Here is a 12,554-nt window from a genome sequence, read left to right as displayed (position 1 = left end):
ACATGGTTTCATTTCAGTAAATGTAAAAAAAAGGACAAAAAAAGTACACATTTGGTGCTCTAGTGAGTATTTCTGGCAGCAGGACAGTGTGTGATGCAGGAACATGTCAGCCAGTGTTTTTAATAGTTTTTGACATCAGTTTTAGACACATAGAGAGCGCAGGTTAGTAGATCGATTCATCCTTGGGTTGAGTCTTTTAAAGGGATTTGTTGACAATAAGGAAAGTATAGAATATCACCAGCCTCATCCCTCATAGTACAACATAGATGGATATGTGCCAGTATGGTTTTGGAAGACGGACTCGCTCTCTCTCTCTGTGTCTGACATGAAAGCCACATGTAACCTCTTCCATCTGGTGTCTCGACACCCCCTGTATCCCTGTTTCCTCTCTCGTAACCCCTCTTTCATCTGTCCTCCTGTCTGTCTTTACTGTAAAAATAACATGTATTTTATATATATATGTGGACTCTAATCTGAAGATTTTTGCAGTGCCTGCAGCTTTAAATGTTTAGCATGGATTAGAGTTCCTATTTGTGTTGGCTGGTTTTAAGGTTTCCTATGTGGCAGATTGTGATCAGGCTGTCACCAAGTATATCACACTGCAAGCTGAGTGCCATAAATAACAAGATGAAATTTATAGTTAGACTGATAGTAGACTAATTTTCAACAAACCTTATTTGTTTAATAGCTGACTGTTCACTAAACCTCCATCAAGTAAGAGTAAGGGCTGCAGTAAGAGAGATACACAGTGTCTAAAGAGTTTTCTCTTTTTTAGTCTCTTTTCTATTTTGGGGTTAAAGGTCACATCACCAAAAGCTCCATTCAGGACGGATACATCCACTGTGTGCGAGCCAGGATGCTATTAGCAGCTCTGTCCTGCTTTTATTGGATTTAGGGAGGTTTACACTCCAGCAAGTCCAGCTAAACTTTTTACTTGAGACGGCGTCTTCATCCCCAAAGCCTTTTCTCTTAACATAGCATTTAAAAACAATAAAGCCAAAATCTAACCTCTGTATTGCTTAGTATATATTTTCCCATCTTCCAAACAGGGTTATGTTAGAACAAATAACATAAAAGTACATTTTTATTTCTAATACTATGCTATAATAGGCCTAAATGGATCTAGAGAACAATACTGCTCCTTTATTTACATGTCATCTACAAAGATGTTTAGCTGGATATGCTGACTTTTGCCTGGGTGATGTAGCTTCATCCATTTTCTAGCATGATATCATATAGTCTATATAGCCATCAAGGGCATATTAGGCCTTTTTACATGGTTCTTATTTTAAAAAGAGCCTGAGTTTTCAACCAACTCATGGAGTTAACACTTATTAGCTAGTTAGCTACATTGCAGTCGTCATTTCAGCCCACAAAATTCACATCATGATCGTCACCCACAAATTATTAAGGAAGCCTGCTTTTATTCACTTATGTGTGAAATTATTACTCTGAATTTGAATGATAAATCTCATATTATAATCATTGTGAACTATATTGTGTTAGCATGGAAAGCTTGACATGTACACAGAAATGTCATTTGGCTTAATGTCCTAAAAAATACACAGTAACAGTAGTATTAGAATATATAAGAATATATAAAAGAAAGGAAAATAGAGGGATTTTTTTGTCACTAGCCACCAATGTACAGTATTACCTCCAGGACATTTCTAGCACATGTGAACGATCATAATAAAGTAAAAAGAAATCAGACTGCAAAGGTGCATAACTGCAACACTAATTTGAAAAATAGTTTAGTAATCCAGGTCTGTTAATCTAATTATATTTGATGTGATTTGTACCTTAATTCGACTGAGATAACCCAGTTAAGGTGTTTTCATGAGAGCTGCACTAATCACACAGTATTGCCTCAATCTGGTTATAATCAAGTTATTAGCGTGCATGAAAACACAATAACAGTAAGAGAGCAGATGAAGGTTAATCCCGTCTCCAAACAGAAAATGTGTGTTTCTTAGAGTCTTGTGTGTAAACGTATATATATTTCCCAGTATTCATCAGCGCACTACAAACTCTCCTGTGCTCAACTTTCCTAACTTTCCTGCAGCTACTGTCTTCCTCTCTTGTGTCCCAACTTTTTTTCCTTTAACTTGTCTTCTCTCCTCCAACTTTGGCTCTGTAAACTAGGTTGTTGATGAGTTTGGAAGACACATCGTCACTCAGAAAGTTGGGAAGGCCATTGGGAACCAAGTTATCCGGCTCCTTTTCCCTGGACAGACAGACAGAGGAAGTCTGTGTGACTCTCCTCTGGATCTCTGCATATGTAGTTCTGAAAACTTGAAGATCCATAGCAGCAGATATTATTAGATTTGTTTGATTTTCCACTGTATCTGTTTAATTATTTACTGCTCTGCACTGAAGTTTTTCATGGCTCTGAAAAGTATGTGTACATATGCAAGTTACCTTCCTTTGTATGTTGGGTTTTTATATCTCTGTGCATCATTTGGGGAATTTACAGTGTTCATAACTCTCCCTCCATGTGCAGGAAAAGCTGTCTGATGTACACTACAAATCAAATCAATGTTGGGTAAAGCAATCACCAGAGATGTAGACTAGAGATTCGGTGCAGTCACAGAAATAGGTACTTGAGATTTGATTTAACTTGGCTGCTATCAGACTAACTTCCGATTTTACTTGACTTGAGATTTGAATGCATTCACATCTTAAGTTTTAACCTAGTAAAACAGCATTAAAACATTTAACAAGAGTGAAATGGCATAGCTAAATACCTTACATATTTTCTATTAGGCCTGTGCTTTGAAAGAGGTCAGTCTTAGCTATGTTAAAATAATTTTAACACAGATTTGAAAGAAAAATGTTCAAATGCTGTGTCATTTTAATGGTCAGCATTCAAATGTGAAATATTTGCATCATGACTTGTAAGAAAAAAGACTTATGATTAGACTTGGCCTTGTCTCAAACTACTGAAGACTTCACTTTGTCTTACCCCAAAATTAAAACAGCTCTGTCTATAGACTCTGGACTTGACTTGGACTTGTCTCAAAAGACTTAAGAGATGTCTCAAATGATTGAGACTTGATTTGACTCATCTGAAATCACTTGAAACTTGACTTGGACTTCAATGACTTGAGACCTGATTTAGACTTTTCTCGAAAGTGCTCTACTGATGGACTTAAGACTTGATTTGAACTTGTCTCAAACAACATCAAACTTGATTTGGACTTGTCTCAAATAACTTCAGACTTGATTGGAGTTGTTTTGAAAGACTTTGAAACTGCTCTACTAGTCTAGACATGTCTAGACTTGACTTGGACTTACCCAAAAAGACTAAAACTGCTCTGCTGATGATCTTAAATCTTGGTGGACTTGTCTCAAATGACTTAAGATTGATTGTGCTTTGCTAAAATGACTCAAGACTTTGCGTGGTCTTCTTTCAAACATTGAAAAATTTCTCTGCACCTCAATCAGCTCAAATGTTGCCTGCCAACATCTTAATTTCTTCTTTGTTACTTTTACCAAACGCGGTGTCTCTTCTCTCTTCTTACATCTATTTCAGGCATCATACACCAGATGAAGGGGGAGTACGACAAAGCACTGAAGCTCCACAAAGCCCACCTGTCCTTCGCCCAGGAGCTGGGTGATTACGCTGCCCAGGGGAGGGCATATGGTAACATGGGAAATGCCTACCACGCACTCGGCATCTATGACCAAGCTGTCCGGTACCACCGACAAGAACTACAGATCTCATTAGAGGTGAATCTCGGTGCTCTTCACAAGCAACATTTCGACACTCGTGTGGGATGAACAGAATTATGAAATACGGTATCTTTGTGTTTCAGGTGAACGATCGTCCATCCCAGGCCTCCACACATGGTAACCTAGCCGTGGCCTACCAGGCGCTGGGCGCTCATGACCGAGCTCTCCAGCACTATCTTCACCACCTGACCATCGCACGAGAGCTCCAAGACACTCAAAGCGAAGCGAGAGCGCTAGGCAAGCTAGAAAAGAGAGAAATGGGTTTAGGAAAGAGATGCAGGAGTTTTGATTGATTGAAAAATGTAATGTCCTCTTCCATTTCTTTATTTCCTTTTCCAGCAAACTTGGGCAACTTCCACAGCTGGAGAGGTGAATATGCTCAGGCCTTGCCGTACTACCAACAGTACTTGGCTCTGGCACCAGGCTTACAGGACATGGAGGGAGAAGGAAAGGTTTGCCACAACCTCGGCTATGCTCACTACTGCCTTGGACAGTACCGAGATGCTGTCAGGTCAGAGACAAAATTAATCTCAACACACATACATGTTTGTTTTTCTTGTTAAAAGCACTTAAACCTCAATGACCTGTTGGTGAGTCAGTTATTATAAACTCATGCTGTGCAGCCCAACATTGTTCAAACCCAAAGAACTTTATTTTGGGGCATTTAGAGTGTAAACTTACAAAAGAACCAAACTGCATCACCACAAGCCACGTGAGAACATTCACTCCAGTCATTGGTCAGATGTGTCTGGGGTGGGAGCAAGAACATAAACACAGGAAGGCGTCTAAGGTCCCGAAGAAGGTTTTCTGGTCAAATGCAGCGTTCCTCATTGCGCTAGTCCAGTCTGAACACCTGGCTACAGAAACCGTTAAGCTCAAACTTGCAGAGTATGCCTTGTAGTTGGGACAGATTGAGGTCAAATCATGTTCCCACCACAAACGAACCGCTCCAGAGTAAATATGGGACTGGTCCTAGACCACCTCTTCAAAGGGTCTTGGTACAGTTGTTTTGGTCCACATACAAGTGTGATTGCTGTTTAGATTTGCCCAAACGAATCGTACCAAGGGGAAAAATCAAGCAGAGTTTATTTATATATGATTTAATAGTGCAAGTCTGAAAATGCCCTTAAATTCAAGTGGAGATCACAAAGTTTCCAAAAATACTAAATATGTCAGGCTGACTTTGGGGTCAACGTGTATAAAATGATCAAGAATATTTCCATTTGATGGAACGGTGCAGCCATAAAAAACATGGAGTCTTGGGTTTTTACTGTTTCCCTCAGTCTCAACTTCATATTATTTCAATGAAGAGCTGGAACAAGCTCATACAGAACTTACACTTTATATGATTCTGTCAACCTTGAAGCTGCTTAAAATGTTAAAACTGTATGCCAAGGGGTTAAAGGCATAATGTGTAAAGTATTTACTGTACTGCATATACACAAATGTGTTCTTATGTGCTGCATGTTTTGATAATGAAAGACACTATACTTTCTTACTTCTTGAGCTTTTATGTCACATTGGTATAAAGTGTAAATGTATGCTTTCTTTGTATTTCTTTTAATTTCCTAGGTATTATGAGCAGGACCTGGCCTTGGCTAAGGACCTCCAAGACAAATTAGCCCAGGCAAAAGCCTACTGTAACCTCGGTCTGGCTTACAAAGCACTTGGGGAGTACAACAAAGCGGAGGAGTGCCAGAGATACCTGCTCTCTCTAACACAAGCCTTGGATAACACACAGGTCAACCACTAATGTTGCATTCACTCTATAAATGGTAAAAATATATTTTTTACACAGGAAGTGGTTGTTAATCATCGTCTGTGTGGTTATATTTGTCAGCAGGCGGTTTTCAGGGCCTTTGGGAACCTCGGGGATGTTTGTGTGTGTCGGGGCGATCTTCCAGGAGCTGTAAGGTTTTACCAGCAGCAGTTAGCCTTGGCTCAGAAAGTCAACGATCAGAAGATGGAGGCGGACGCATACTCAGCACTTGGATCAGTTCACAGGTAATAACATCAAGAAAGACGTTCAACTGTGTGACTTTGATTCCAGTGATGGAAAGACATTAAGTACATTTACTCAAGTACTGTACTTAAGTACAAATTTTAGGTACTTGTACTGGAGTATTTCCATTTGATGCTACTTTATACTTCTACTCTACTACTTTTATTTGACATTTTCAGTTACTAGTTACTTTTCAGATGAAGATTTGACACAATAGATAATGAAACAAGCTTTTAAAATACAACACATTGTTAAAGATGAAACCAGTGGTTTCCAACCTTTTTTGGCTTTTGACATCTTACAAAAAGCAGTGTGTAGTCAGGGTCACATTTCAGATGTCTATGAGTTGTTAACAGCTCCACCAAATAGTGATTTTTCCCTCTAAACTTCTCACATGCTTTCATTTCAATAAATGTTCAAATCAGCAAAAATCAATGTTTAGAGAAAAAGTCCATCTCACGAATCATCTCACAACCCCTCAGATTTATCTGCTGACCCTTTGGAGGGGCCTGACCCCTAGGTTGGGAACCACTGGATTAAACTAGCTAACTTGCCTGATATCAGACAGAATTGTCAATTTGTTGGGCGGATTCAAGTTTATCTCCCATTCTCACTCTTTATTCCCACTTTAGGCTGCTCCGCCAGCTGGATACAGCATTGTCCTTCCATAGCCAGGAACTGACCGTCCGCAAGGATCTAGGTGATCAGCAGGGGGAGTGCCGTGCCCTTGGCCACCTGGCAGCAGTGCATATGGCCCTGGGAGACTATGCCACAACCTTCCAGTGCTATGAGACCCAGCTCGGCCTGGCGCAGGGGCTCAGGGATGCCCGTCTGGAGGCCCAGGTTCACGGGAACATGGGCATCACCAAAATGAACATGGGGGTGTTTGAGGAAGCTATTGGTTATTTTGAGCAGCAGCTGGCCATGCTGCAGCAGCTGAGTGGAACTGAGAGCATGTTGGACAGAGGAAGGGCGTATGGGAACCTGGCAGACTGCTATGATGCTCTGGGAGACTATGAGGAGGCTATTCAGTACTATGAGAAGTACCTGACGGTGGCTCAGAGTCTCAATCACGTCCAGGATCAGGAGAAAGCCTACAGAGGACTCGGCAATGCACACAGGTGGGCAAAATGAAGTTTAAATGGATAGTTTGACATTTTGGGAATTGCTTTCTTGCAGAGAAGATCAACACCACTCACGTCTGTACAGTAAATAGGAAGCTACAGCCAGGAGACGGTTAGCTTTGCTTAGCATAAAAAATAGTGGGGAAACAACACCTCTAAAGCACACTGAGTAACACTTAACATCTTGTTTCTGTTCAAAAACCAAAGTGTAAAAACAACAACAGTGGTTGCCTTGCAACCTCACAGTGACGACAGGACTCCAGGAAGTAACTGCACCCAGCCAAGAAATAGTCCTGCACATAACTTCCCAAAAAAACACAACTTGTTGTTTTTACAGTCAAGTTTTTGTACAAATTAAATACACAAGATATAATGTGTTAACTAGTGAGCTTTATAAGTGTTGATAGGTGGATTTTAAATTTTTGACAGAGCCAAGCTAGCAGATTACCCTCGTTTGCAGTCTTTTTGCTAAGCTAAGCTAACTGTCTCCCAACTGTAGCTTTATATTCACAGTAGAGTCACAGAAATGGTGTCAATCTTCTCGTCTAACTCTCAGCAAGAAAGCAAATAAATGTATCACCCAGAATGTCAAATTATTGCTTTAGCACTTGAAAAGAATAATTCAGTTTCCTTTGTATTTTCAATTCTCCTTTGCAATTCTTTTGTGTCTGCACCCGTTCTGTGTGGTGGTGCAGTAACAAGCTGTAGGGGATGATTTGCATCAGCTTTATTCGAAACTTGTCGGACATGTGAAATCGATTATATACCTCGCTGCAGTCTGGAATACAGCAAACATGGGGAAAGACATAAGTTAGATTTCTATTAAAATTGCTTAAATGTGAGCAAAATTGTAATGTGGATTTTTTGCTTTGTTTTGTTTTGTTTAGTCTATCAAGAATCTCTTTTTGCTGTAACTTTATACCTTGCAGCCATTCGGGTTCAGTGCTCTAGACTTTTGTTTACATTTGTGTTAATATTTATGTCATGTATATATTTATGTTATGTGCTTTTCCATTAGTTTGAATGTCACCTTTAGGGATACCAATGCAGCGTTCATGCAAGAATCTCAAATGAGCTTTTCTTGCCTAAAGCATACACTTTACTCATTTTAAATTAGAGACATAATGATAACCAAAATAATTATAATTCAATAACAGTAATAATAGTAACAAGCAGCAGCAACAATGGGATCAGGGGCAGTTCCCTTCTATTTTTTGAGCCTTTTTTTTCATATGTAACTATACAAGTAATGTTCACTGACAGAAACAATGAAGCTTAATGATGGGTTTCCTTTATCCATCTGTTGTAGTCTGTTTGTGCTCTCTGGAGTGTAAATTAGATGGTAATGAGGAGAGGAGAGTCACTTATTTATCCCAGTGAACGCAGCCTTTGTAGATGTTTCTTCTTTTACACTTTCTCTCTGAGGATACTGATACTGTTTTTTTTTTCTTTTTTTGTCAGCACAAAATCAAAATATCCCTTTTTCTCATGAACCAATTTGTCGTCTTGTTTGCTTTCTTAAATTGCCCATATGGGTCCCTCTTAAAAAAACAAGGGCTTTGATATTGGAAGAACCAGTATTATTTAAAAAAATCTACAGGTGGCATGGAGAGAGAAACCAAGCTGTGTGTTTTCCGTCCCCTCTCTGCAGGTCTATGGGTAGTCTCCAGCAGTCACTGGTGTGTTTCGAGAAGCGGCTGGTGGTAGCCCATGAGCTTGGCGGGGAAGGAGGGGGTAAGGCTCAAGCTTACGGGGAGCTGGGCACCTTACACAGCCAGTTGGGCAACTACGAGCAGGCCCTCTCTTGCCTGGAGCACCAGCTTAACATTGCACGCACAGCAGGGGTAAGGATTTATCTGCAAAAAAAAGGTTGTTTCAGCTGATGATTTCTCTTCTTTCCCTGCTGAATATGACAAATTAATCTCCCTTTATGAAAAAAAAGTACATTATGCACAGAAAAAATGTAGTAAATCCTGCTTTAACTGGCAGGATAAATCCCTGGAAGCAGAGGCAAGCGATACACTCGGAGGTGTTTATCAGCTGATGGCAGACAATGAGACAGCGCTACAGGTTTGTACAGAATCACAAAGCAGTATGACTCAGTATTTCACATTCATCCATCAATTAAGTAATCAAGTTCTCCCGCTATAGTGGCATCAAAGGGCTTTGGATATAGCGGAGCAGACGGGATGTGTGAGGAGTCAGGGCCGAGCTTATGGGAACCTGGGACTGACCTACGAAGCTTTAGGGAACTTTGAGAGGGCTGTGGTGTTCCAGGAGCAGCACCTGAGCGTGGCAGCGCAGACCAATGACCTGATAGCTAAAACTCTGGCCTACGGGAGCCTGGGGAGGATTCACCATGCACTGCAAAACTATGCACAGGCTGTGATGTATCTACAAGAAGGTAAGAAATTAGCTGTTAGAAAGTGTACAATGGAAAAAACTCAAGGGATCTGAAACTGCACCAGTTCATACTGGGATTATCTCAAATTTAGGACATCTGAAAATGACAAAAAATGCTATAATATAATCACATTAAAATCTGTGCATAAGCTGAAAACACAATGATTTAGTTTGCCATCTTATTATGTTGAGATCATTGAATAATATGACTATATTAGTTTTCTTTTTTTTATCTCAAGGAAACAAGCTCGTAATGTTGAAAACAGGAAATAACTTCATTCTAAAAACATAAAAACTATTATTTTAGTCACTGATTATTACTCTCTCAATTAAGCGTGTAGACAATAGTCAGTAACGCCCAATACATTTCATTTATTGCTGATTACTTTTCTGTCATTCAGCTCTAATCCCTTAATCAATTCACTGAAATGACCACAGAAATATGGAGGTAGGATTTGTTCTCGGTATACTTAGTGTGTAACTGCATTATACATAAACACACATTTTCTTTTGCAATGATCCCTCAAATGTGGTGATGAAGATATGTTATGCAGGCTTGATATTTTACAGTTTAACAATAAAGTTTATTGTCAAACAGTGACAACAGTGCACTGAAACAGTAAACTTTGGAATTAATTATTATAAATAAAAACACATAGAACAAAAAATGCATATGTACATATATGTTAAACTTGAATTAAGGAAAAGGTTCAAATATACATAAAACATCGCCGATACAGATACATCTGTGATAAGCCGATATTGGCTGATAATATCAGATGACCGATATATCGATCGGGCTCTAAACTACACGATTCCATCAACTTTACTGCACGGACGCAATTCACAAAGTGATAGTGGACAAAATCCACAGTTCTCCTTCTGTGCGAAAATAAAAAGTGAAGAAGATAATTTTAGGCTTCAGTCGTCCAAATCAGTAAAATCAAGTCAATACCTTTCAAAGTTATTGTCTTTTTAGTGCCAAATTGCAATGTTGAGACACAAAAAGAGAATTTTCTTTTACTAAAAAGAGACTGTAACTGTGGAAGATATCCACTTTATTTGACTAAATTAGATGGATGAAGCCTCATATTATCTTCAGATAAACATTTGAATACTTTTTTTGCTTAAAGCGAGGACTGTGGATTTTGGCCCCCAATACTTACATCCTGATGCATTTGGAGGAGATCTTCTAACGGTCTATTCAAAACCTCCTTCTATGCCTTTAATTGATTTTGTTTTATCTCTATGATTTTATCCCTTCTCTAGAATTTGTCTTTTACTCCTTTACTAACTGATATTTATTCCGTTTAATATGTATGTGTGTATGTTTATGTATGTATATATATATGCATACATATGTATATGTATGCGTATATATGTTTTATATGTCTTTTGTAAAGCACTCTGAGCTGCATTTTATGTCATGAAAGGTGCTCTATAAATAAAGCTTATTATTATTATTATTATTATTATTATTATTATTATTGTTATTATTATTATTATTATGGTCAGTATGAACAGGAGGAATGATTACAGCAAAGAAAACCTGTGTCAGTGTTCATATGGACACCTGACTGTTAGAATAATAGAAAGTGTATATATGACCTTAGCGCAGCTCACCTATAATATTCTTCAAACTGTGCATAAGCTATAAATAAACTGTTGCACATGTTAGAACATAAATAACACATGATTACAACATCACAAACAATTCACCGAATACTAATATGTGCCAATAAGTGGCTCTTACAGGCCTGAACGCACCGTTTAACAACAAACAGTTACGCAGCAGACTGCAGGACACCGAGGACTGCAATCACAACAAAAAATCATTATGCAACAGGTGTCTGATGTAATTTTTTTTGCGTTTCAACGTTCCACTTTGTTCCGACGCTGTCTGGTTTTGACAGGTATCAACAGACTCTCTGTATCTGTGATGAAAAGCGAGTGAAAACGTCAGTCACAGTTTTTTACCTTCCCCTGCAGTCATACTAACTTCCAATTAGGGAGGCTCTTGCTCTCAGCGCAGACTTTGATGTACGTGTGGTTATCTTATTTAAAGTCAGAGTTGTTTAGGCCCGAGAACACTGTGAGTTGTATTTCTGAAAAGCCCTCCAGAAGCATGAAAGGTATTCATGAGTCTGACACAGGCTAATAGAAGATCAGTGCTCGCGCGTTTACCCCGGAGTGCGGTTTCCTTCAGGCAGATTGTTGTCAATAATCCTGTTTGATTTCGCTTCTTCTCTAACTAGACGACTCTTTGAAACACATACAGACTAAAAACTGCATCCTTGTTGAAAATAATCCTGTTTGATTTCACTTTTTTTCTCTAACTAGACGACTCTGAAACACAGTCAGACTAAAAACTGCATCCTTGTTGAAGATAATCCTGTTTCTAATGTATGAACAAAGCAAACTAAAGCTGAGACAAATTAAAATTCAGCCTAATTGTAATGGATATTTGAATTGAGTGGTTGGGTTCATTTATGATCTCCTTCAGGCTCCATCGGGCCTGTAAGACACAGTCATGGTTTGTCACTTAAACTCACAGATGCTCCGGATTTTAATTGATCATTAACCCAACAAGCAACGAGGAATTTTTCGACTCTAGAGTTGAGGTGAGGACGGCGCTGGAGAGACGATTCGCACGTTTGCCTCCAATTAACCTCCCCAACCGAAACCGCGGAAACATCACAGAGCCAGACAGTGAGGAAAAAGGCAGAAACATGAATCAGATGAGATTCTGTTCAATCTGAGAGCCTAATGAGAACTAAATACAACCTGCCATGACTGTCTGCTCCCGCGCAGCAGGGGGGAGATGAAATACATCTGAGACGAGCCGAGAAGCAGAGAGAATATGACAACTGTGATATGACGACTTTGAATTTTAAGAAGAAGGCAAAGAAAGACAAAAAAAGGGAACAATGAGAGGAAAAGAATGGCAAATGTGGGCGCCCTGGGCTGAGTTCAAGTTCACTTCAATGCAGCAACAGTTGTCAGGAGCGTCAAAGAGCTGATTTTTTTTAGATCAGCCTCTAGGAACTTGTGTCTAATCTTCTCTGCTCTCTTGTCTCTCTCTCTCTCTCTTCTTCTTCTTTTCAGGTCTGCGTCTGGCAGAACAGTTAGGTCGGAGAGAAGATGAAGCGAAGATACGACATCGCCTGGGCTTGTCTCTGTGGGCCGGTGGAAACCTGGAAGAGGCTCAACACCAGGTGTGTGTGTGTGTGTGTGTGTGTGTGTGTGCTGCATTATCGTAACTCGTACTTTCTTCAGAACGTACTGTACAA

General features: G+C 39.5%; 1 protein-coding gene across 2 annotated transcripts in view; it reads left to right on the top strand.

Annotated features, from left to right (window-relative positions):
- The window catches only part of ttc28 (tetratricopeptide repeat domain 28), a 163,298-nt gene that overhangs the window by 126,090 nt on the left and 24,654 nt on the right, over positions 1–12,554 (top strand). For both annotated transcript variants that reach the window (XM_044333458.1, XM_044333459.1), the window contains 10 exons: positions 3,536–3,732; positions 3,819–3,972; positions 4,075–4,246; positions 5,308–5,476; positions 5,579–5,739; positions 6,370–6,858; positions 8,513–8,705; positions 8,851–8,931; positions 9,013–9,265; positions 12,370–12,479. In XM_044333458.1, the coding sequence (XP_044189393.1) occupies positions 3,536–3,732; positions 3,819–3,972; positions 4,075–4,246; positions 5,308–5,476; positions 5,579–5,739; positions 6,370–6,858; positions 8,513–8,705; positions 8,851–8,931; positions 9,013–9,265; positions 12,370–12,479 (1,979 nt within the window). The remainder of the gene's footprint in view (positions 1–3,535; positions 3,733–3,818; positions 3,973–4,074; positions 4,247–5,307; positions 5,477–5,578; positions 5,740–6,369; positions 6,859–8,512; positions 8,706–8,850; positions 8,932–9,012; positions 9,266–12,369; positions 12,480–12,554) is intronic.

Source organism: Thunnus albacares, chromosome 18, assembly GCF_914725855.1.
Source record: "Thunnus albacares chromosome 18, fThuAlb1.1, whole genome shotgun sequence".
NCBI classification, from domain to species: Eukaryota; Metazoa; Chordata; class Actinopteri; order Scombriformes; family Scombridae; genus Thunnus; species Thunnus albacares.
The sequence above is the reverse complement of the archived record's forward strand: the minus strand, read 5'-3'. Positions and strand labels throughout refer to the sequence as shown.